Here is a 25,703-nt window from a genome sequence, read left to right as displayed (position 1 = left end):
CTATGGTCCAGGCCACTTCCAGGAATAGCAACGAGGCGCGGCCCCGGGACGAGCGAGAGGAAGGGTAGAGCGTCTCGCCCGCCCCGCCCGCATGCCTCAGTGGCAGCGGGCGGTAGCCGGGCTGGGCCGCGCCGGCGCGGTGTTGCCATGGCGACCTACCCGCAGGGGCAGCCATCCCGGTCGGGATGGCGGGATGCGGCTGTGGGAGCCGTGACCACACGCGTGGGTTCCGCACTGGGCCGGGGAATGGGGGGGGGGGCAGCAGCCGCTCCGCCGTTTCTTAAGGCGCTCCTCGCTCCCGCAGGAGGGAGCGGTGCCACCGCGCCGCAGCCTGCTGATGCCCCCGGGGGTCCTGACCCCAGCACCCGCGGCTGCTCTCCTCTTGCTTTGGCCCTGAGTGCCCTGCTCCAAAAGACGGAGCACCTCCTGATCCTGCTGGCTTCCCAAAATAAAAAACGGGAGAGAGAGGCTCACCTGGCAGAGCCACCCCGCAGGGCAGGCACTGCACCCTGGCTGCACGGCGTGGGAGCCGGTGCTGCAATGGTAGCGCCTTGGGGGTGACACAAGTCTGCCTTGTTACCCCAACTTCACATCCCACCAGCCGCACACTGGGGCATCCATTTTGTACAAACTGTCCCGGTCGGGAGCTACACACACGAGTTAACCTTCAAGAATGAAATATGACCAGAGCCCATTCTGCTTCAAACATCCCCTTCTCAGATTGTTTGATTCCTTTTTCCTACCCGAACACCGCTGAGCTTGGAGATTGCCTCACCTACAGCATTGGTACTACTCACAGGGGAAAATCTTTTGGAACAGTAGCTGTGATAGCCAGGGAGAAATCTAGCTTAAACTTTGTGCTGTTTGACTGTAATGCAGTATGCCATATAAACCTATTTGGGTTTCAGCTGTTTGTCCACACATGAAGCAAATTTCTCTCCCAAATATTGTACAAAATCCCCAATGTGATCATTTTACTTACACTATTGCTATCTTCTCTTTCATCACGGCATTCCCTCTTGGTTATGTGAGAGCATTTTGCCTTGGTTGTTATCGTCACTTAAGGGATTCTTGCCAACAAGTTCTCTGAAGTATTGGGGACTCCAGCGGACATAAATCCCAAGTGTAAATGATACCTGCAGTCAGACGACAGAACCAGATCACTTTCTCACGGTGAAACAGTGTTACATTGCTCACACGCTCAATGCAACACTGAAAAGATTACAACAGAGTACCGGCAGAAGTTTGGGGAAGGCTTTTTCCAACCTTTCAGCTGCAACAACTGTGTTCAAGTTGTTCATAATCCACCTGAACATTTTGCAGAGGGCAGTTTATATGCGTGACCTAGCAGCGAATCTTTTCACTTACAATTCTGAATACCAAGACACATTTCTGTTTTGTCTGTATTTCCATCCATTAAGCAAACAAGGTTACAGCTCACAACAGGAAAATGTGGAAGTGAAACAAATGCCGCTGAAGGCAGACTGGCATTATTTGCTAATTCACATTGTGCTTATACTATCAACTGAGCATTGATGTGATCTGAGTAAGAACAAGACAAAAGCCAATGAAAGCACAGCCAAGTTCTGTTTCCTAGGACAAAGTGTAATGTTGTAACACAAAGTACTGTTATACACTACCTTCTTGGAAGAGCTAAAAGATGGCATTTCAGTCTTTAGAAATTAAGGTCTTATTTTAAATTATTCTATGGATATCCATATAAGTGTTTTTTACTATCACCAAAGCAACAACAGTGGCAATTTTCCTTTCTTCCACTAAATCAGAACATGATGATGGACACAATAGTTTACACACATAAACTGCTATTGCAAATAACTATTTAGCACTTGAAGAAATTACAAGAGATTAGCATGGACAATGTCAAACTACAGACTGGCATCAACATAGAGTCTAGTGAAAGTTAGTGCTTTCCCATGATTGCCTTTGGCAGGATTTAGTGCAATGGGTGAAACATTCTCCAAAAACTTCAAATTCCCATTATTGAGGCATACCAATAATTGTCCCATTCATGGCTGAATCAGATGGCTGACCAACACAAAATGTTCAGGGAAGTCACAATCCTTCCAAAACAGTCCCATTATGCCAGAAATTAACATAAGCAAGGGCACTTTGGGTGACAGCGAAGGCCAATTCTAGCTGGTGCCCTACCTCCGCAGTGCCCAGTAGCAGATGCTTAGGAAGAGATAAAAGCAGCACCGTGTGTGTGTATGCTCCCAGCTTCCGGTAATCTGGAGCTCAGCAGCTTCCTGAGCCAGAAGTTTTATCTTGACAGTTTTCTCTTCCATGGATTTTTCTCATTGCTTTTTGAACCCTTCTCAACTTTTGGCATTGAAGAGCATCCTGTGACAATAAGTTTTACAGTGCATTCCGCACTTGGTGAATACGAACTGTTGTTACTTTTGAAACCTGTTGTGAGACTTGTTATGAAACCGCAGTATGCAGGATCACTGAGCAGCAGAACTGGAACTATTTGGTGCATGTAACTGAGAAGTGCTGCATTGCAGACACCTACAGAGAATGCAGGCCCACAAAAGATGTACTGCATCTTTGTTATTTTCACATTGGTATTAGCAGAAGTGCAAAAAGAAGAAATCATATTGAAGAACACTGTTCCTCCTAAATGGTTAAATAGTCTAGAAATGCTAATGCAGTGAATGGCAGTCTGGCTGTGAATCACTCATTCCCATAATTATTATTTCTGAAAGAATTTTGTTTTATTCTTCCCTTGGAAGTTCAAATGCCTTTTATAAAAGTTCCTGATACATCCAGGTTTGCATTAGCAAAAGTACAATTAGAGTCCTTCCTTGAATTCAAATCTTAACTTTGTGTGGAGTCACGTCTTAGCAAGTTAGAAATACCTCATCCATTCAGCAAAATACATTATGTATCTTTTGTTCTGCTCCTTAACAGAGAAAATGGTATGATACTGGATACTGATTTCAACAAAATAAATGCCACCATATAAGTGAAAAGTAAATTGAGGATTGATAGATGAAACAACCCCATGTTCCCTGGCATTATTTCTACTACATTAGAAAAAAAAAAAAGAAAAGAAAATATGCTGCTTAGGCAAAATAAAAGTGATTCTTTTCAGTTATGAGATCCCTTCTAACTTGATTCTCTTTCAATTGAGTCTGTTCCTCACATAGCTGAATATTTGGAATCTGAGCCTAAAATTATGTGTGATTGCTGTAATGGCTGCGCTATAAGAGCAATTCATGGAGCTGTTCGCTCACTACCGTAAGACACTGAACATCTTGATCTCTCCCAATCTTTCCTAGAGATAAACTTACTTGGGTTCTGATTAAACAACTTATTCTTAAGCATATGCATAAATTCTTTTCACCTGCATAAGATTTAATACAATACATGGCTCCAGGACCAAACTTTTTAGAACTAGGTATGTAAGAGCTGCACACTGTGGGTGACATCCTCTTTTACAGGATTACCAGGAAAAAAGCACTTTGAACATAACTAGTGTGAATGATGGATACTTGAATTTCGATATCCCCTGGGCTAATGTTTAGTATTTGGGTTGGTAATAGACAGAAATTTAAAGGCAAACTTCCCATTCTCTGTTAGTATTTGTTTAAATAGTGATTTGATGAAAATACTCTTCTGTGTAGTGCTTTACGCATGGAATCACTACTGGGGTGAATCATTCTAACATCTTGAATTTTCTATGGTTTTGCAGACCTGCTGCACCAGGAATCAAAATTGTCAGGTCCCCTGAAAGCTGGTCTCACTGCTGAGCGCTTCTGAAGTGTGAAGCTCAGAGCTGGAGCTCCGGTAATGTACAAACAGGAAGCCAGTATTTGTGGATGCACCAGGACTTATTGACACTAGCTACTTCACAAGTTATTTAGCAATCCATAAGAAAATCTGCAACAGATAAGTATTTTCCCACATAAAAACAAACATGCATTTTTAGCAATGCACTACAGGAAATGAAGGTTGCGTTTGAATTATAACAGCCTCAGAGGAATAGAAACATTTCTTTGGCATTTACAAGCACGCACAAGCCCATCTTTTCAAGATGCTTATTATGGCAATGAAGAAGCATTAAGAACCCCAACATTTTCTCTGGAATAAGAGACATTCTGCTCTTTTCACCATAACAATCATCCTTTCCCCTTACTGGAAACCAACTTCACTCTTAAGAAGGGAATCAGAACTGGCAAAACAGATGCATGCTATTCCCAAAGACAGGGCTTGTCTTAGTCATACCTTGTTAAGAATAGGGACAGCACTGCTGAGAATCACTCTCATAATCAGAGGAGGTGTCCCAAACTGCTCATGTATTTTCAGAAACGCAAATTTCCTGGGATGCTAAATAAATATAGCATGTTTCCCATCGCTAGCCCTAAACAGTTTTCAGTAACTTCATGGTCATATCTTTACTAATTACTTTCAACATCTGCAATGTGTATTTAAAACAATAGTATTTGTCCTTGCTGACGCTGTTCTTTACAAAATGACATCTGATGTGATTTCTCAACAATTACATGGGAAAGAGGTCTACCAGGATCCTGGTACACCACAATCTGTGGAAGGAGGCTAACTCTGAAAGAGGACAAAATTAAACTACAGTTCTCCTGATAGGAAATACGACCTAGAATGGACCCTTAGGCATGAAACAATGTATATTTCCTATAGCTCCCCCCCGCCCCCCGGCCTGTCCAAGCTTTAATGCATTCTCAAGAGCTGTCCATAGCATTAAAGAGAATTAGGTGAAGCGACATGCCCTAAGCATATATCCAGTGTGATGTCTTGGCGAGTGGGATAATGAGGCTGCTTAGATGCTCATCTACAGATGGGACAGTCTAAGCTTTGGGAAAGGGCCATCATTCACCATATGAACTGCCCTGAAACAAAGTTAATGCAGGGTTATGGCTGTCCAGTGACACTGCAGTTTTCTCTCAAAAGCCAAATTCAGTAAACAAGGTGCTGATGAGTTAGGTGAACAGCACAGCTCACCAGTGCAGCCCAGCTGGTCCTGACAGTGGTGACTGGAAATGTTCCTGTCAAGGGGGTGCTTTGGTAAGACGCAGAGACATGAAGATCAACTCCAACCAAGGTGAAGCTTCAAATGCTGATCCAGAGGTTTGTCTGTAGAGGCATTTGAGCAAAGGAGGTGTGGAGCTCAGTTCTAATGATGGTTTAGCACAATTAATTTCTTCATTATGTGAGGAAAGTGCTCATAACACTCTCTCAGTATTCCCACCTTGTGTAGCCCAGCCAGAACTCCCTGCCTCTGGCTCCCTGGCAGTCCCAGTGGGCAGTTCACAAAAAGAAGTCCAGGCAGAGGATGTGTGTGTAAAGTACAGACACTGATACAGGGCTAGGGCAACTTTGTTTGGAAAGGGATATACAGCAGAAAACATATGAAGGCTGGAAGCAGATTTTTAACCTCTTTCACTGTTTTTTCAACTAGATATATCTGTTCCCTTTCTTTTACTCGAGTCTTGTCACATCACCACTGAGGCAGAAGAGTAGTGTGGGCATCTGTTTCCCAATCCTGAAGGTCACAGCAACACTTGTACTAAAAAAGGTGTTGGATCCTATGTCATTAGCACCAGTCATGGAGCATTACTGGTCTTCCTTGCAAAATTCTGGTGTGGCTTTTAAGTCACTGCTTCTCTTTGTTCAAAAGATGAACTAAGAGAGGAAGTGAAAAATTTCATGTTACCCACTTCAGCTTCTTTCCAAAAGAAATGACCTTGAGATAAATCCTATGGTGAAATTGTGCACTTTCATTTTGTAATAATCTGCTCATTTGACAAGGACTCATGCCTACGTGCCAGTCTTCTGATGTGTCACACTGGTCTGAAGATGTGTTGGCCCTGCTGACATGCAGGAACTTCATGGAGGCCTATCTCACTGTGGAAGACGGTATGTGCACTCATGCACCAACTAAATTTCTTCTCTTGGGAAAACCAGTTGCATTTTAGAAGATAATTCACAAAGTAGTAATCTTCATGAGAAAACTCAAGCTTTCTAAATAAAGAACAGTCCCCACCTAACACCTCTGTATTTGTAAATCTTCTCGGCTTTATTTCAGCACTAATTAGAAGACAAAATATGGCACAAAATCTGTCTCTGATAGGATTCCTGATTCTTCACCTTTGCTTATGTCTGATCCAAAAGTTATGGTAAGCTGTCTTGAGATCACTGGGCTTCTAATTCACCTTTTGACTTGTACTCTGTCTTATTCACACAAACAACACTAGGTTTGTACATAAGCTTGACACCAAATGTCATTTTCTCTGTTTTCCAGATGCTTAACATTTTAGGGATGAGAAGGAGCAGAAGAATGTAGGTAAGGGACAGTCCACAGTTATAAACAAAGCATGCTCTGCAGACTACATTTCAGGTCCCAAAAGGAAAATCTCTCTAAACATTGCTGGCAGGATGCTTCGGGGCTGAGCAGAGCGCTACCAAGACTGGAGAGCTGGGCACAGCAGTTCTTCTGTGCCATGGTGCAGGGCTCATACACTGGGACAAGCAATGCTGGCAAGAACCTGGACCCCCCTAAGCAGCCCTCCCAGTAACTCTGCGCCTGGTATTTGTCCTGATTATGTCAGGAAAGGAGTGAAAACACGATCATCTCTAATCCCAAAGTCCCTCTTGCTACAGTATGGCTTCTGTGCAATTGTTCTTGGCTTGAATACCACTTCCGCCCATTTTCACAGGCTGCAAAGCCCCCCTATGTATCCCGTCTAGAATAATTTAATAAATACACAGCTGGAGAAGTATGTAATGACATTAATGGTCATTTGTTAATGAGTTACTTTGCTGCAAGAACATCATGCCTTTGAATTTAAAGGAATCCAGACTTTACCAGCAAGGGTTTTATTTATAAGTAGTGATTTCTTAACATCCCAAGTAAAATATCATGCTGGTTTGTGTTTCTTTTCAAGAAATTAGAACCTTTTTATTTCTGGAAGTTTGAATTAATTCCTACTGTTGTGACACTAACACCACCAGAAGCCATGATGTGCTGAAGCTGATGGGGTCCTCAGGCCCCCCAGCAGCTGTATTAGTCAAATTAAAGTAAGGCAAGTAAGCAGAGCAGTGAGCGCCATGCACTGATGGGCTCATTAAGGGTAATCTGTGCAATACACTCACTTTCAGGATCACAGAATCATGTAATTAAAAATGGAGGTTATTGCCAGTAGCCAGGGTGAAAACTAGTATCTGGGGTAAGGAAAAGAAACAAATAGACGAAGGTGAAATACCAGGAATGGAAATGCCTCTAAGCAGAAAGGTTCATTTACCCTGTGATTATTAAGAATGTATTTCCCCAGAGAAATAATTGCCTTGGATTAAGTGATTTGTAGGAATCAGTTGCTCGGTAACAGGTAGCAAGGGAAGGTGGGGTGAGGGCTGCAGAGGTGCAACAAGCCGTGTGCTGGTTTTCCTTCTCAGCCCAAAGAGCTGGGCAGCAGTGCAGGCCCCATGAGTGCCTCCCGGCCGGCACACAAATACACACAGGCCATTTATCGGAGGAAATTCAGAGTTCCGTGCTCCCGGGCAAGTGGCAAGGGTGGGGTTTTCCTGTGCTTATGGGCTAAGATAACTGGCATTTCTCCCCCTTTTTTTAATTGTTCTTCTGTGCTGTTTTCTATATAATCATTATTATCATCATAAATACAGATGTTATTCAGTTTCAGCTTGTGTTCTGGGTTTCTTCCTGTTCACCTCTGAGACATCTCTGTCTCTGTGGTTGGTTCTTTTGCACATTCTCCTCTCCCTGACACCAGGGACTTTTCTGAGTGATTGTAAGCTGCCTCAGTTTGACATACTGCACAGCCCCAGTCACACATTCCTCCTGGACTTGCACACTGGAATTTACAGTTTCAAATAACTGAAGTAAACTGTACGTATTTCATATACAGCTGGAAGAGGAGACAACTCCTCTTAACTCCATTTACCAGGCAGCCTGTTAGGAAGACATTTTCCATGCTAGAAATGTTTACAGCTGCTCAGGCAGAGATAATCAATGGGAGGCTGTCCACAGCTTCCCGTGTGTCAGAATGCCCACACCATGATGGTCCACAAGCTGTTGATGTTCTTCTGTTTCTTTTTTTGGTTGTCTTGTGGTTAAAGTTTGTCTTCTGGTTGGAAAAATAAAAGAAGTGAAAGGCCATATACAGTGTGCTGTGACCTTGTTGTCACACTCCTGTTACCAGTGCTCAGGTCCTCTGCAGAAGAGTCATCAGTGCCGCTGCCAGGATGTAAGCAGGGCATTGCTCAGTGTTAAGCCATTGGTCATGTCCTCGGCTGTCGATGCATGTGATTCCTTTAACCTTTGTTTATCATACCTTCTGCTATTTCTGCTTCACACATGGACTTTTCCATTCATGCTGCATTCATACCAGTCTTAGTATTTCCATCACAAATCTCTGCATGCCATAATATATGCTGTAAATTACTGTACAACAGCAAAAACCACTTACATAGGGGCAGGAAATGTGTTATTTTCAACTCTGTGCTTTCCTGTACACTAGAAGGATATTTTGGGCTAACTGAAACCAAATCTAGCCAAACCAGTTCACAAGTCAGTGTGAACTTTCAGTTTTGTCTAAAATATTTAAACTTATTTAGGATAAACCAAAACAATCTCAGTTTAAATCCAAACAAGCATTTCTCAGGGCACCCAGTGGAAAGCCCCCAGACCACAGCTCCTTGTGAGTGCCGTGAGGTCTGTTCTCTTTCTACAGCAGCTCTAACAGCAAGCGCTGGCACCAAACACAGCTCGCTGCATCTGCCAGCCTGGGGGGGGGCTGTGAGCTGCTGTTGGCCTGCAGGAGTTGAACCAAGGTTTCTTCACAAGAGCCATCCAAGGTGCTGGCAGTCCATGACGAGACTGTAGCAATGACAATGGCTGTGTGGCCTGACGACGAAACCTCTTGCAAATGTGCTCTTTTTGATATGGGCACTTAACTCATTGCCACACCATAAAGATTCGAGATATACTTGAGCAATTAAAACAGTAAAGTGGAGTTTGAAATCTTTGTGGCAACATATTTAAATAGAATGCCTTGCTCTTGACTCTAGTATCAAAAGTTTCATGCTGCTGTAAGCTAAGAGTGATTATTTTTCCTAGATGGAATTAAGAATCTGTCCACTGGTACTAACAGATGACGTGCAGATGCCATACTGAGAGCTCTCCCATTTCCAGGGTAGTTCCTAAGGCGTCTGGTGGTGCTTGCTGACACTTTTGCCTGTCACAGTGCACAGGAGACAGATGTCCAGGCTTAGCCTTTTGGGAAACAATCAATTAGGCTCGGATAATCTGGACGCCCACACTGCTGGGACCTCTCCGAGGGTCTGGCTGTGGATTTTATCAGCAAATAGGAAACACACAAATAACGACACCGCAAGGAAGAAGTCCGAGCGGCCAAAAGGCGGGCCGCGATTCCTCCAGCGCCCCGCTTAACCGGGGGCGGACGGGGGCGCCCCTGCGAGCTCCGGCCGCAGCAGGGTGCCGGCCCAAGCGGCGGGACGTTCCCCCGGCTGCGGCGGGAGCCCCCTCGAGCAGCGGTGGGGGCAGCCGTGCCCCCGGCCCCACTGCCGCTCAACAGCGCCGTGCGAGCCCCGCGCCGCGGGAAAGGGCCGGGCCAGGCGGAGGCGGGCGGGGGCGGGCGCCCCGCGGCTCCTCATATAGCGCTGCCGGCGGCGGCACCGCTCAGAGCGGCGGGGCAGCGCCCGGGGCAGCGGGGCAGCAGGCAGCCGCGCCGTGCTTTCTCCGGGGCTGTGCAGGGGCAGCGGCGGCAGCATGACCTCGGCGGCGCTGGAGATTTTGGGGCTGGGCCTGGGCATCCTGGGCTGGGTGGGGGTGATTCTGGCCTGCGGGCTGCCCATGTGGCAGGTGTCAGCCTTCATCGACGTGAACATCGTGGTGGCGCAGACCATCTGGGAAGGGCTGTGGATGAACTGCGTGGTGCAGAGCACGGGGCAGATGCAGTGCAAGGTGTACGACTCCATCCTAGCGCTGCGGCCCGAGGTGCAGGCAGGCCGGGCACTCACCGTCGTTGTGGCACTGCTGGGGCTGGTGGCACTGATGGTGACCGTGGTGGGCGCGCAGTGCACCAACTGCATCCGACCCGGCAAGATGAAGTCCCGCGTCGTGATCGCTGGTGGGGCCATCTACATTCTCTGCGGGGTCCTGGTCCTCATCCCACTCTGCTGGTTCGCCAACATCGTCATCAGCGACTTCTATGACCCCACCGTGCCATCCTCCCAGAAGCGAGAGATGGGGGCTGCGCTCTACATCGGCTGGGCAGCCACGGCCCTGCTGCTCTTCGGGGGCTGCCTCATCTGCTGCTGCTCCTGCTCCCAGCGCGACGAGACCTCCTTCCCCGTCAAGTACTCGGCGCCGCGGCGGCCCACCTCCAACGGCGAGTACGACAAGAAGAACTACGTCTGAGCGGGGCTGCCGCGCTCCCCCGGCCCTGCGGGGACACGGACAGAGGGCACCGCGCCGGGAGCGCCTGCAGCCAGCTCCAGCGCTCCCCTGCCTAGCGTCCCTTCTTAACGGGGACCCCCCGTAAAGTGGCAGCCCTAGGCAGGGCAGCGCCCCGCTGCCCCCGGGCCCGGCTCCCCGGGGGGCTGGTGGCTCCGCTGCGGGCAGCTCCGCGCTCGGCGCCGCCGGGGATCCGGTACTGACCGCCCGCGGGTAGAGCAAAGCCCCCCTTCCCCGGCCGCACGGTGCAGCCGAAACGGCGTCTCCCCGGCCCGGAGCGGGGTGGGTGGGAATGGGGGGGCCCGGGCGAGCCGCGGCAGCATGCTCGGGGCCGCCCCGTCTGGCCGCCGCCTTCCCGGCCGGCTCCCGCCGCAGCTCCCGGCTTTTCCCGGTGCTACCGTGGACGCCGTGAGCACTTCACCGCCCACTCTAGGGGCTGGTGCCCCTCGGAGCATCGCCTGGCCGTGGCACCGCGCCGTCGGGTGTGCACTGGTGCCGAGGAGGAGCGTCCTTTCCTCGTTTTCTCTCCTGAAAAACTTCATCTGCCTGATCCTGCTGGGACCTTCACCGGTTAGGGATTGGGGCTTTTTGTTCTTCTGTTTGGGTAACTAAGATTCTGTGTAAAGCACGACACTAACCTCAGTCCTTACTCCTGCAGGCAGGTGACTGTCTGGAGAAAGGTATTTGATTTTTCTGCAGTTGTTTCAGTCCCTCAGAGAAGTGCATTGGTCTGTGTTCCTTTGAGACCTTTAAAAGATTTCAGGTTTCAGAAAGATTGAAAGGTTTCAGGTAGCTGCAGTTGTTCAGTAGAGTACAAACCAGATGACACTAGGTTGCCGCTTGAGGTTCTATATTCCCTTCTCCTTGATCAGCTTCTGTTCTATTTTTACTTGAATATCAACTCATTGCCAGAATTACGGGAGGACTAGATTCAGAGATCTAGGAGATTTGTATGTCCTGGCTCCAGCAGGCATCCCTCTGGATCCTCTCATCTGCATTACGGAAGACTGGAAACATAAAGATTGCCCCTGATGCTGATGGCTGGGGGTACAGACAGCTTTCATGGCCTTCTTGCCAAGCCCTGCTTTCTGCCAATTTTGAATTGTGTGTTCAGCTGAATATGCACTCAGTTGGCTCCCCACCATAATTTTGTTAATGTACTTTCCTTCATGTACCAAATTGAGCAAAGAAATTGCTAAAGAATTTTACCAAATATCTTGACTGAAACTTTATGCAGGCTAATCAGGAGATGTGAAGTCATGACTCTCGGCTCCTCTGTATTGCCCTGATAACACTGTGCAGACTGAAAGATGCTCTGGGCAACATAACTCTCATTTTCTGAGTTCAGCACCTGCTAAACATTGCAAAGTGTGGAAGATTAGCATATACCTTTCCATTTTACGCTGCAGAGACAAGCTTTGTTTTAAAGGAGGGGTTAAGGGGTGGTGTGATACACTTCGATGTGAATTATGTGTACTTTTAAATCAACACAGAATTCTGCTATGGACCACAACAGCGTCCGTATCACCGTAAGGAGACTTCTGCCAAGACTTAACAAGAAAAGCGCTCTTAATATTCCTTGGTGTAATGCTATGATCTCATGGGCCCCTCACAACCATGTAGCAATACCCTGCCTCCCTAACCTGAGCATTAACTCTTACAACTTCCTAATAACACAAAGACTTATGGACTAACCATAACTGGGTTTGTGACAGATTTACATCGACTGTGCTCTTACCTTGCTTAGCAAACTTAAAACCCCAGTGGTATTATTATGTACACAGACCTGAATGAGACACTAAAGCCTTGCCCCTGCAAATTTTGATGTGGACTATTGAGCATGAGATTTACCTTTTTAAAGACAGCTGCCTTCATTTTTAAACACATAAATAGCAGGGTCTGAGCCCATCAGAGAATACAAAAGCAGAGCAATATGTCTACAACTAGTTTTGCTCTATAATGAGGTGCAGTTCTTATACTGTCTGCATTTAAATAAAAGCTATAGTATTGTTGTTATGATGTGATATGTAGTTTTGGTACAAGAGTAAAATATTCCGTATTTCATCATTGCAACTTTTTTAAACAGTGTAATCTTGTAAACTGTAAATGTATTTAAATGCATATATTTTGCAAGAAATCTACTGAAGATGGCCATGTTACGTGGTTTGGCACTTTTGTTTCATGGTCTTTATTTTTTGTTTTAAATAAGTGTCCAACTGTATTTGTCATCCAGCCCATAGACACACTACAGCCTTGCTCAGCATTCTTGTGTCTAGCAAATAAGTCAACAGGTATTAGCCCAAATCCTGGACCTCATTCTCTTTTGTCTCCTGCTGACAGACACACCTGCATGTACCTGTACCGTAGAGCCTTTAGAAGCACTGCAGGATTTGGACTCTGACCAAAAGATGAAATCTTTCTGGGCAGTGCATCACTAACATTTAAAAATCTCATCAGAACTGGTGACTTGGGGAAAGGGAGGGAAACCCATGCCTTAGAAGGGAATATTTTTTTTTATTTTTTTTTTTTTTTTTTTACAAGCCAAACATCTTGATACATAGCTTTGTGTCATGGCAGGGCTGGATCCTCTGAAGCTATTATGCAAGACCTCTTGGAAGAAACCAGCACTATCTGTGCATGTACTAGCAAACAGAGCATCATCCTACTAAAAACATAACTCACTGCTGACGTAACAAGGTTTTGCTGAGGTCAGTGGGGAAGCACCCAACAATTCTAGCAGGAAGTAGGGCCCATTTAAAAAAATGTTATATTTAATCTCATCCTTCAGTATACTTACTTGCTGCTGTGCTTTAAAAAATAACCCAAGAGAATGCTGTTACTGACATCACTGGCTTCAGGGTAAAAGTCTTAAGCTGGTTTTTGCTACATTTGATTTATTAAAAGCAAAGACCTACTCCTGAACTTTAAGGCTTAGAAGTGCTCAGGATCAGGCCTGAACCTCATCCCAAGGAAAAGAGAAATCTATAGCACTTGTTTACTATTTTTATTTTGTATTTATGATTTCACATAAAAATAAAAACTTCTAAACCAATCCCTGAATAGGGGTACTGTTTTTTGTGAAAGGCAGTGGATTGTTTGGACTCAGGAAGATGGGGTGTGACACTGGTGCCCAAAGGGAAATCTTTACCTGGGCTACCTTTTTTGGAGGGAAAGGTGTATCATCTCTGGGGAAGAAGGACAGACCGTGCCCTTACAGAGCAGGCAGCCTCTGGGCTCGACACTGAAGCCTCAAACAAAAGAGCAAGTAGCAGCGGCTGGTCTTGTGATGTGAGCAGCACATTAGGAAGTGGAGTGTGAGTCCCAACTATTTTAGGAACAGCTCTAAGCATGCAGCTTTTCAAGCTTTCAATTCCTACACGTTAAACTAAAAGGGAAAAAAAAATAAAATCCCACTGCAGCTTGGATCAGCCCCAGCCTGACCTGATACCCTAATCCTTTCTGCCACTTTTATTTATTTATTTATTTTAAAGTGCATTCAAGCTGGGGAAAAAACCCACATTTTCACAGATGCACCAAAACAGAACCTGTGAAAAAAATGGCTGTTAAAGGAAATTACAGAGGCTAATTGCTAGTGGGGAAATTTGCCTAAGTTATATGACTGCCAGGGAGGTCTTTCAAAATTCTGCAGATTTATTTTTTTGCAAGATTTTCAATCTTTTCTAACAAACTGTTACTTTAAAAATGAAGAAAAAACATCTTCAAAGACTTCATTTTGCAGCATTCTTGCCAGCTCGGTTGAGATTAACAAAAGCTCCTTGCCACCCTCCCATTGCTATGCACATGCTGAGCTGGAAAAAGGGTGTCTGCCGGCTTGGCCTTTGTCCTGCTAAACGAACCATTTCATAGTTATGAATTTGAAAGTAACCTACAGTTCATACTCTGCAAATCTGGTTAGATCCTGTCTGTGCAAAGAAGGGAAATGCACCAGAAGCAGAGGGAAAAGGAAGCTCAATCAGTCACGTTTGCTGCAGGATGTTTAAGGAAATATTTCCTTTTCCTGCACAAAGATGTTTGTTGGGCATCTGCTTTTTGGAACATACTGAAACATTTTACTCTTGGAGTGAGAAACCAGTGTAACTCTAGATTTTTATTCATAAACATTCCCTGACCAAATATTACGCCAGGAATTTGTTCTTTTTCCTTGGCCGTCTTTCAAGCCACAAATCTGCAGGTGAATAGTCTCTTAAACATACTTTCCTCAAACTGAGACTGATCTATACATTTGTAACACTAAATGAGAATCCTGCCTGTCAAAAACCATACACCCCATGTAAGTGCCATATTCATGCATATATTCAGCAATATATTAATATAGTATTCAGTATCAGATGATGCCCACAATGCATCCTTTTTTTGACTCATATACTAAAGAAGAAAACGACTGGTTAAGTACAAGTGTGTGAGGATCTGCTTTTCTAAACCTGCTTGGTAAAACACAGCAAATATTTCTGCTGTATTAAATTAATCGGGAGATAGCAGGTGAATTCTCTTTTCAGGTCAAATATTGCATTTGTTTTACGTGTAGACTGATTGCGATAGGATAAATAGTTCCAAAAGCAGAGCCTCAAGGGGGCCTCATATTTATGTTTTGGAAATAATCACGTTTATAATTTTTAATTTGATCAGACCTTCATCCATGTGTCTGTGTGTATGTGACTGCTCCAGACTGTTCCTTGCTGTTTCCCTGCAGGAACAGGCTCTCTGTCTAGAAACCCTCCTCTTCTTCCTACCAAAACCTTCAGTTATAAGAAAAGGACAATTTCAACCACTGCGTCATTGATAAAACCTCCCATGGCAACAAGTGAAGGCTTTACAGTTGCTTGGATACACAAGCCTTGCTTCACCTTTTCTTTTTATTAAATACAAATTGAGACATTCTGCCATGAATCAATTTAACAGTATCCTTTGTCTGTGGCATTTTGGGATTTTGTTTACAACCCTGGGCTTACCTCTCCCTTCCAAAGCTCACCACGTAGCTTCAAATCAGAATCTGGCAAGGAAAGGTAGCAAGTAGCAGGACTTAACATGGAAGCACGTGTGTTATGTCAAAGGCATGTGCCCAGGGCTCATGCTGATCTCATCATGCTCGATTCCAGCTGCAGCCTGGCCACTCTTACATTGCCCTGAGGTATAGCTTTGCCTCACTGAAACTGGCATCTACTGTTTGGGCTGCTGATCACCCCCAGATATTCAGGACCCAGAAGATGTGCCAAGCCAATCCTGCAGAAACCACCACAAAGTAATTGTTACAACTGATTCCACATGTTGTGGTCTTGATCACGTCAGTGTGGTCACAAACATTCTCTGTGCCTCTTACTCATACATGCACACACAGGGAGATTCATGTAATCCTTTACAAGTTCGTAAAATAAACACAGTATTGCACACCCATATTTTGATGGACACTTGAACAGGGTAGATCCTACAGTCACTCTTGCCAGCACCACTTAAATAAGCTCAGGATAATGCGGAAGCATATCACACAAACTTTACCACTTATAATTTAAAATAGACTCTTACCAATGAGTATCTTCACAAGTTATCTAGGAAAATTAATATACCAATGAGCTTGGATATTAAGCAGCCTGAATATAACTAACTGATGTGTTTGCTGAACTACTGGCTTTAGCTTTGTGTTTTGAGAGCAAAGGCATCATACCGCATGGGGAACTGTACATACAACATGGATATTCTTAAAGCAAGAAGAGTAGTGAGCCGTGAAACTACTATTTAGCTGTTTTGGTTTCAGTCTACAAAAGAAAAATCACACCTCAATCCATGACCAACAGAGCTGTTGACAAGGCACACCAATCTCATGGCGTTAGGAGAGTAAATTAAGAGATGATCTCCAACACCCAGTACAGAACTGTACGAAAGGACTTTGACCAACTAGAAAATCAGGCAGAAAATAAAATAAACTGCATCTTGTACTTTGATCCTCCTCACAGCATCTTGAATGGCAAAGGCCATTCACGTTCACTAAAGCCCTGGCAGCAGCTGGCAGAGTATTCATTCATAGCAGGTACCAGATGTTCCTGGAGCCCAGGTGAGATGTCATCCACAGAAGTTAACATTTGGCAAAAATATGCTTAGTTTAGACAGGCTGAAGTACCTCAGTGCTATTATGTACAGCAATAGAGGTGGATCCATTCCTTAATCCACCTCAGCTCCAAGTCCAGGGAAGCTCCCTTCTGGTGGATCCTCCAGGCTGCACTAGCCAGGCTAAGAGTTTGCACGACACAGGGAGGTGCTCTGGTGTACACAAACATGACAGATGAGATGAAGCCAGTTTGTGTTTATTTACAGTGGAGAACAAAAGTAAATGTTTAAAATAGCTGATTTTTACAAGCAAACAACAGATAACCCTCTCAAAAGTGACCCCGATCCATTGAGCAAGCTGCAAACTCTGTGCCGGTTGTAACATTGCTATGCATCGCTCATGGCAGGCTAAGTCCCGCAACGAGGTAAGTTACACGTGTGCAGACTTTAGGTCTTGGCACCTTACAGCACTGTGCTGGCTGTGGAATTGGTTTGGTGGTTTGGTTTTTTTAGATGAGCAGATTTTCATGGTTAAAAAAAATGCACCAAAAGCTAGGAGATGCACAATACCAAATCCTACAACATCGTATTTAATCTGGTAGCAAGAAGTTTGCAATTTTAAATGCATTTTGAATTTCAGCTGTGTATGTTCCTGAAGTTTCAGCCAACCAGGTTGGCTGACAGAGATCTGACAGACATTAATCTCAATCTCATACCAGGTACTACGGCAATTGATCTAACTATATGTGGGTACCTGTGGGCACTATTCCCACTCTCAAACACATTCTGACCTAAATCGACTCCCCTCTGTTACACTCATACATAACTCATTAGCATTAACAGTACTTGTGATCAGGACACTTCCACAGAAGGTTAAACCTTGAGATACTTTAGGCTTAGGCACAAAAGAGATCAGTCAGGACAGAAAAATAGGCACTGCTTGACAAGAGCATACGTGAAATCTCAAAATGGTACGATTCAGTTTCAATATAGCTTCACATATTTGAAGGATCAGGAAAAAAAAACAACCAACAAACACAATTCTTATCAGCTCTAACAAGTGCCTAGCACGGCAGAATTCTTGTGCTATGTATATTTTTAGATTACTCTTCCAGTTATAATGTTCTGTCCTTACTGTATATCTTTTGTTAGAATTAGGATATCTGTTGTAGCAGCCTGGATAACCTTTAGCCTGAGCTACAAAACCTTTAAAGTTTCCAATTATAACAGCAATCTTTCATTCTGTAATACAAATAAACCCAAGTGTTATCTCAACACAGAAGACTCACATGAATACCCAATGACTGCAGAATGATTTCACCATTTTTTTTTCCTCTATAATTTCCTGCTATTATTTCATTGGAGGTGACTGCCAAAATCCAAGCAACATAATACATGTCACTGTTTACATCTACTTTATTTTTGTTATACTGTTGACATGCAAGACTGAAGTTTTAGAAATTTGACATCTACTTTGAATTCCATTATGTTCTTGGACCCCCAAGTTATTTTTCAACTCTGACATTTTCTCCTGATTTTATCATCTTATACACTTGAAAATGTCTATGTGCCCCACTACCTGCCAATTTTAGAAGTCTTAACTCCCACAGCTTGTGCCATGGAAGAGGAGCTTCTATTGTTCAAAAAGGTATAAGATGCATTAATAAGAGTACCTTTGCAGATACATGGAAATAGTTTCCCCATAAATATAATCTTTGTTTACTTTAACAACATCGATTAAGCACCATTTTAGAGAAAGTTAGTTCCACTGTGTGGTGTAACAAGAAACTAAACAAAGACATTATTAAAACAGTTGTTCTGCAATAGATACTGGATTTTCCCAGAAGCCAATACCATACCAAGAGTGTAGGGCTAATGCTGTTGTTTGGCTAATACCAGAAAGAGACCCCCTGTCTGCCTGGGGTTATTAACGACCACAACTATTCAAGACATCCATATCATCATTAGTGTCCCTCCTAAAAGGAAAGCTATTATCAATGGCATCCTGCCCAGATTCCTCCAGAGCTGATTACATTCTTTATAACCTGCACTTTCAGTTCAGTACAGCAATCTTGACTTTATACCTGGATGGCTGTATGGGCTCATTTCATGCTCTGAAGCAGTTACTGCTATCTGTTCTAAAGGCTGATAATCAGTGGTGGAAAGACCAATCCCTCTGTCTCCTGCCTTTCTCACAAGATTGTAGATTTTACTTGCTTGCTGTCTGCAAAATGCATTCATAGCCTTGCAGAAATGGCCCTTTGGCAGATTGCAGCACTAGTATTGAGTTCCACTGGTGTGTAGAAAACAAGTCCACATCAAAGGCAGGGTGGGAGGGGTTGGTAAATTGTAAGGCAAATTTTTTTCCCCTTAACAGAATTACTGAAGCCTGAGCCACGTCACAATATGGAAATTGAGAATTTTAGTTTTAGTATCCGTTGCTATACAGGAATTTGCATTATGAAGAAAAGGGCAAATTGCAATTTTTCTTCTGAACTAAATATCTTAGACCTATCCTAACCTGATATTGCATTTTGTCCCTCCTACAAGGAAAGGATGGAGATGGGCACACAAAGAATGAAACTCAATGGAACGGGTATTTTAGAGATCACTTACGGATCAGTCACACGGTTCAGCCCCCTCCCTTGCACTGGCACACATTAGGAGTGAACTGGTTAAGAAGACTGAGCTAGCTGAGAGCAAATCCAGTAGAAAAATAAGCAATGGTTTTCTTTTTCTAGCCACCATCTTGCTACTCCACGTAGTAATACCGGCAGGCAGGACACAGAAGCATTTAAACTGCTGTGAAACTTCACTTTGTGACCTTGCAAATGAGTTAGAATAAAACAGAAGGTCTTAGTTCAGATGAAAAACAAAAGAAAAAGAAAAGACATAATGAAAGTGCTTTATACTGAGCAAAGATGGGGTAAGATACCATCCTGCTGTAGGCACCAAACTAAGTGAAACTTCCCCCTGAGCTGTCAGTGAAAATACAGACATTGTACACTGACAAATGGTTAACAGAAATTAGTCTGGAAATGGAAATGAACATATCCAGGGTAGAAGCAAAGAGTTCAATCAACTTAAAAATGTAAATGTAGGACTAAAATTAACCTGTTTCAGAACGCCTAGAATTCACCAAGTTGAAAGTAACATAGGAAGGTGGAGTTTTTAACACATACACTAGAAAACAGCATAAATAACACCTCTCTACGCAACGTGGCGAGTGTCCTGGACAGCTAGAGGGCTCTAAGACTGATCTCAGTAATGTACAAGTTTTTTGTTCTAAAAACAAAGGGATAGAAGTAATACGGTGACTGGACACTGGATAAAAACCAGTACAAGTTACTAAATATAGATTGCATCCAATGAGACCTGATACTGCTTATCTAATAACCAAATGATCTGTCACAGTACCATCCTTTTGGGTCTCCCTGACCATTTGAATCAGAGGCACTCTTATTCGACATCCACCCTGCTGAGGGGAGAAGGTGAGGCAAGGAGGAAATAAACAGTTAGAGGTTTAATGAAATAGAAGACCACAAAAAATGTGCTGAATAACAAAAAAATGAGGGGTCATCACATTTTTTTTCTTAAGGGCTGTAATCGCGGAGGAGGAGGAGTAATGATTCTTAAGTAGCTTCTGCCAAGTCAATGCAGTACTCTTGGAACCGTGTACAGTATTGCTATCTTTGAAAGGCTGAGACAAAATACCCTTTCTAAAAAGGAAACATTTATTGGTTATTTGGAGATAGTGGAACAGATGAGTAAGCAGATACATATGTATGTGGAGACTAGTCAGAATGGGATATTGGCCAAGAACACAAACAGTATCTACATTTACTGGCAGAAAGTCTCCACGAAGAAACAGAGTTGAGAGTTTATGAGATAATATGGGGACAGAACAGACAACACCACACAAAAAAGACAAGTTATGAAGACAAACAATGCCGGCATCATCTCCTAACCATTTCAAAGAGAAATATCTCTTCCAAAAAGATCTTGTTGGCTCCTATCATCCATTACTACAAAGAGATGAGGATTTTCAGACTGGGTAGATGGCCCCTGTACAGCTGTGCTACATTTGATTCCCTCTTTTGTTGCAGAGACAGTTTAGTGGGACACACTCCCATATCCTATTCCCTTTCCCTTCGTTATTCACAGCAGAACCTTTCACTTAGCATTTCTAATAGCGCCATGTAGTGCTGTCGTTTCAGGAAATGCCTGGCTGTATTCCCTGCTAAATCAAGCAGGAGTCGTGCTGGCAATTCAAAGAACACCTCATCAGTGGAAAAAAAGCAACTGCTGCTGAGCTATTGTTTTCCATTTCATTTCACACACTCAAAAGAGCTCTGGTGACCACCCAGTGGGTGCCCTGAAATACAGATTCCAAGACACCTTCCTGAGCTAGAAAGGCAAACCAAATTTACTGCTTACTCTCTATTGTTACTCAGTCTCTTTTTTCCTATTAGGACTTATTTTCTATTTTTGTATTTCACCCTGTCATTTTCAGTCCTTTTCAGGTTCCCTTCTCAGTTTTGCATGCAACACTTGGAAAGCTTCCCTGTGACAGGGCATGCTATGCTCAAAGAGTTTGCTGAGGGGATATTCTACAACAGGAGCCAGCAAGACTGAGTCAGAATTCAGTAGCTTTAGCAAGGAAAAAAAGCCTCATATAAAGGATATGTTCATTAAGTTATTGTTCTAACTACTCTGTCCTTAACACTGATATCAGCTAATCTATTTACACGGCTACATTGCAAGCGGAACCAGCTGAAACAACAATACTCTTCCCCTTCTTCATGTTCATGAAGTAGCACACACTGGATTTGCAAAGCAGGTAACCATACACCAACACCCATGCATGAGCAAATGCTGTTTTTGTGGGTGTGAGCACACTACAGCCAAGTAACAGCATCAAGAAACCTAAACACTGAGGGGAGATTCAGACCTCTAGTAGGAAGAATGGGAGGCAGTTTAGCTTAACATTGGAGACAGGCAATGCACAGGTAGAAAAATTTCACAAGGAGAGGGAGTAGGCAGGCAGAGAGGAAAACTGCAGGATAGTTTGGCTTTTCTCTTCCTCAAACTGTTTTAGGTGGACCAGGCTTCCCTTCCTAGGACACATTTGGGAAACTCCACCAGTGCTTTACAGTGTGTGCATACAGGTCTTTAAATGATTGTGCTTAATTTTTCAAAATGTAACTTTTACATAATCCAGAAATGGTGCTGTTCTGATAGCATACACTTCCAGAGTGCCATTAACACTAACGGGTAATGGATTTCACTGACAACAAGTATAAATAAAGAACCACCTACTGGAGTGTATTTTTAGAAGCAGAAAATCTTTTCAGCCCTGAAGATTTTGTCAAGTGAGAAAGTACAGCTAGAAATGACAGATACTACCTTTAAAGTCTTAAACTTCCTAAGGAAGATACCACTATCAGTACTAAGTGCTGAACCAGTTTAGTACTAGATAGTTACCTGAATGTTCAATTACAGATAAAATTAAACCTTGATATTGATTTAATCTAATAAGCAATGAACATCTAATTAGTCAAACATGGACGGTGTAAATGCACTAAACCTCCAGATCTATTTAGGAAGCAATAACTGGAGACAGTTGAGTATGGCACATACCAAATTGCACACTGTAGAACACCACAGAACTCACCTAAAGTATCAAGTTCCAGAATTACATTACAGCACAAGTCTGCAACTGTAAAGGTCAAGATCTTGTTTCCATTAACCTATTAATTTTTCTAAGGGCTCTAAGATTTGCAGGACACCCTGAGTAGCCTGGAGACCAGGCTTGCATCATGAGACTGTAGGGCAATGGTTTTTCAAATTTGAAATCATGTAAACAAAAACTGCCAAGATGTGGTCTGCCCCACAAAGAGTGATTAGTGGGAAGCAGCCAAATACTCTTTTGGGTTTCTTTGAAGTGGACAGTTATCACTGGAAAAACCCAGAAAAAAACAGCTTCCACATAATGTAACAAGGCCCACTTCCCGTTAAAACAGACTTTCCTGAAGGAAACAGCAGCCTCAAGTAAAAATTCATATTGGTAATTTCCTTAAAGATGATTGTTACCCTGTACAATAGGCGGAGGAAATTTTAGTCAGTGTGTATCTGAGAAGAGGAACACAGCAGAGGTCCAAGAAGGTCATCTCATACCTCAGAGCATACTCGACCGCAGTGCATGCTGCTATTCACAGAATCTGTTTTGTGGGCATAAGCCACACATCCCCACCCAGATCCAGAATGGCATACTTTTTAAAGGAAGATTCTTCTCCATCTCTTTAGAGTTTTGTACTGCAAGCTACCCTAGCTCTAATCCTGTGACCTCTTCACAGGTGACCTACTTCTGATAACTGTAACAGCAGATACAAGACAACAGTATCTTACAGGCACCAATGGTTTCTCACCATCATCCTTGGAAGCAGAATAATTGAAAATATCCATACAATAGGAAAACATTATAACATAAATCACTGCTTCCTAATATTAAAAATACTCAGTGCTGACGAGATCTATTTAGGCAGTATTTGAAACTACAGACCAGGTCTCAAGAAATGACTAGTGCAAGATCTTTGCTTCTTTCAGTTTAAATTCCTGTTTATTCCCCACTCTCATGAAATGCTTTATTATAACAGCCTCACTCATCTAAAAGGAGATTTTCCCAAGCCACAGAAGGGAGTCATGCCCCTCCCTCCACCTCCGTTCATTTTAGTCTGTATTCATTTAAAAATGAACTTATTTGGAGCCAAAAGTAACTTTTCCTTCAAGCTCTCCAATGCCACATTTAACGTAATATACAAATATTTAGGAATGTGACAATCCCTTAAAAAGCTACAAGTTCAAACAATCAGGCAGATGGCTAACACAAAACAGTTGCCATAAAACAGCATAAGAACCTGACGTGTATTCTACACTCCTGTTATTTGAATCGTGAATTACTACATTGACCACAACAGTGTTTAAAGAAAATACCATTTTACATGCCCATTCTATATAGGCTACTAGCTCGACTTTCAGATCAGACAGGAGACAATTACGAATGGCATGCTTGTTTCAGGAGCCCCTTGGTGACTTCTTTCAGCAAAAAGAAACATACCAAGAGCTGAATGTCCCTATGAATTCTTTCCAATTCAATGGCAGGTGCCTCCGATTTTCCACTGACATGCTGCAAATGAATGATTAAATGAAAGTAAATTCCACTGAGCTAAACAGTGGAAAGAGACACCAACACCACAGGGACTGAAAAAACAGACAGGCTGTATCAACAAGAGGTGACTCTAAGTGCTTCATCCACTTAAAAAGACAGCATCTCTTTTTGTAAGGGAGCATTACTTTTTTGCAAAGGGCAGGAAGCCATCATCTCAATTAGAACTGGTTTCAAAAGAAAACAAAGGACTCAGAATATCACAGTATTTATCTAACACATGTAACCTAGTTAACATCAAGGAATACCCAGAGAAGACATCTACTGTTCTTAAACAAGTGGCAAAGACTTCAGAAGGAACGTTGTGGAAGTGGAGAATATAAAGAAATCTCAGATCTCTTTTAATAAAATAAACCCAGATTCACCACCAGAAGGAACTACATTGTGATATGGCTTGTGTACCTGTCTTAGTTTAGTTTAGTTCATGAGGTATGATTAGGCTTGCTCACAAATTACTATAGGGAAGCTTTCTACAGAGAGCTTGATTTTAATCCTGCTTTAAGGATGTTTTCTGAGCCTTCAGCTCATTGAGAATACCACACTTTATGAGATCAAATTACCAGGTAATTCTTTTATCTCTTATTATTGAGATCTTAATATATTGCCCAGCTACTCAACTCAGTAACGGGTAGCAAGGCAAAGTAACAAGTGCCAGGGTAGCCACCCAGCTACCCACCCTGCCTTGAGGGGGAAGAGGAAATAAAACTTATTCTATCACACAACAGCACTGACTGAGAAACCTACATTCTCTGCTCTCTGCCAGACCCAGGACTGTCATGCAATTGTGTACAAATGAGTAAAAGATCTCTTGCCTACTTTGAATGTGTTTGACCTTTGTCTTGCTTCTGCCACCTTCTGAATGACAAAAAACAAAACTCAAATGCTTGAGGAGAGTGGGAGTCCAGTCTGAAATAAAAGTTCACATTATTTTCTTTCCCTAGAGAATGTTTTGTAATATTTCCTGCTAAGAAAATGTTTATAACCCAAATGCTAAGCATAAAGGTGGCACTGTACTATAGAGCTCCACCCTGGGCAGCGATTTTCCTTAGTCCTTGAATCTGATCCAAAGGGAACTTTCAGTACCACCTTGAAGCCAACAATGGTACACAAGAGCCAAGAGGGACTTCAATTTTTCCATTTAAAGAAACAAATATTTCACTGCTTGCTTTGCCTCTGACAAGCCAGACTGACTCACAATGTCACTTTCAGAGGAATGTTTTCAAGAATATGCCTTCTATGAGGGAATCAAGACCATCATGACTGACAGACACACACATAAGATCAACAAACAAATGATGTCCTGAGAACAGTCCTGAGTGTTTCAAGTTTTGTTTCTTCCTCAGCTGTGACACTCTATTAATTGCTCCCCTTTTAATAAATACCCTTTCATACTACTCCTATCTTTGCATGTTAGCATACCCTGAGTGGCAAGTTCAACTCAACAAAGCCATTTTCAGAGAACTCCCATACAAAAGAAATTTATTTTAAAACTTCCCTTTTTCAGACTTTAAAACTAGGGTACTCCAGACTAGCAATTAGAGCAATCTCTCATAGAAAGAAGCAACATTTTACTTCTCTTGTATTTATGGGCAACTGAGGACTGGAAATGCTGTGCTGAAAATGGGAGTGGAAAAAGTGAAACCAAAGAATGAAAGATGTCTTGAAACATTTCAGAGTTAGTTTTCCCTTTGTAGTCTGAGACACTGAGATTACGAATTCTAAACATGACAATTCTAAGGCACTTTTCCCGCCGTCCCCATTTAATTACTTCTTTCCATAAGAAACCTCATGACTGTAGGAATATATACCTTTGTAATAAAATTTTTGATTGGAAAATTCCAGAAAACAAAGATTAAACCTTGCTGTACATTACCACCTTTCTCTTTTAAAACAAATGACAGAACAGCAACATACAAACTCAAGCTTTCC

At 43.1% G+C, this 25,703-nt stretch overlaps 1 protein-coding gene across 1 annotated transcript; it reads left to right on the top strand.

Moving 5' to 3' along the window:
* The first annotated feature begins 9,719 nt into the window (after nucleotides 1-9,719).
* On the top strand, nucleotides 9,720-12,819 carry CLDN5 (claudin 5). The gene has a single exon (XM_037375621.1). The coding sequence runs from the start codon at nucleotides 9,803-9,805 to the stop codon at nucleotides 10,451-10,453; it is 651 nt and encodes a 216-aa protein (XP_037231518.1). The 5' UTR covers nucleotides 9,720-9,802; the 3' UTR covers nucleotides 10,454-12,819.
* The last annotated feature ends 12,884 nt before the right edge of the window (nucleotides 12,820-25,703 follow it).

The sequence above is a fragment of the Falco rusticolus genome, chromosome 1 (assembly GCF_015220075.1).
Source record: "Falco rusticolus isolate bFalRus1 chromosome 1, bFalRus1.pri, whole genome shotgun sequence".
Classification (NCBI taxonomy): Eukaryota; Metazoa; Chordata; class Aves; order Falconiformes; family Falconidae; genus Falco; species Falco rusticolus.
This window is presented reverse-complemented; position numbering and strand designations above follow the sequence as displayed.

Coding starts and splice junctions, on each gene's coding strand:
- CLDN5 (XM_037375621.1), top strand. CDS start 9,803: ATGACCTCGGCGGCGCTGGAGATTTTGGGGCTGGGCCTGGGCATCCTG.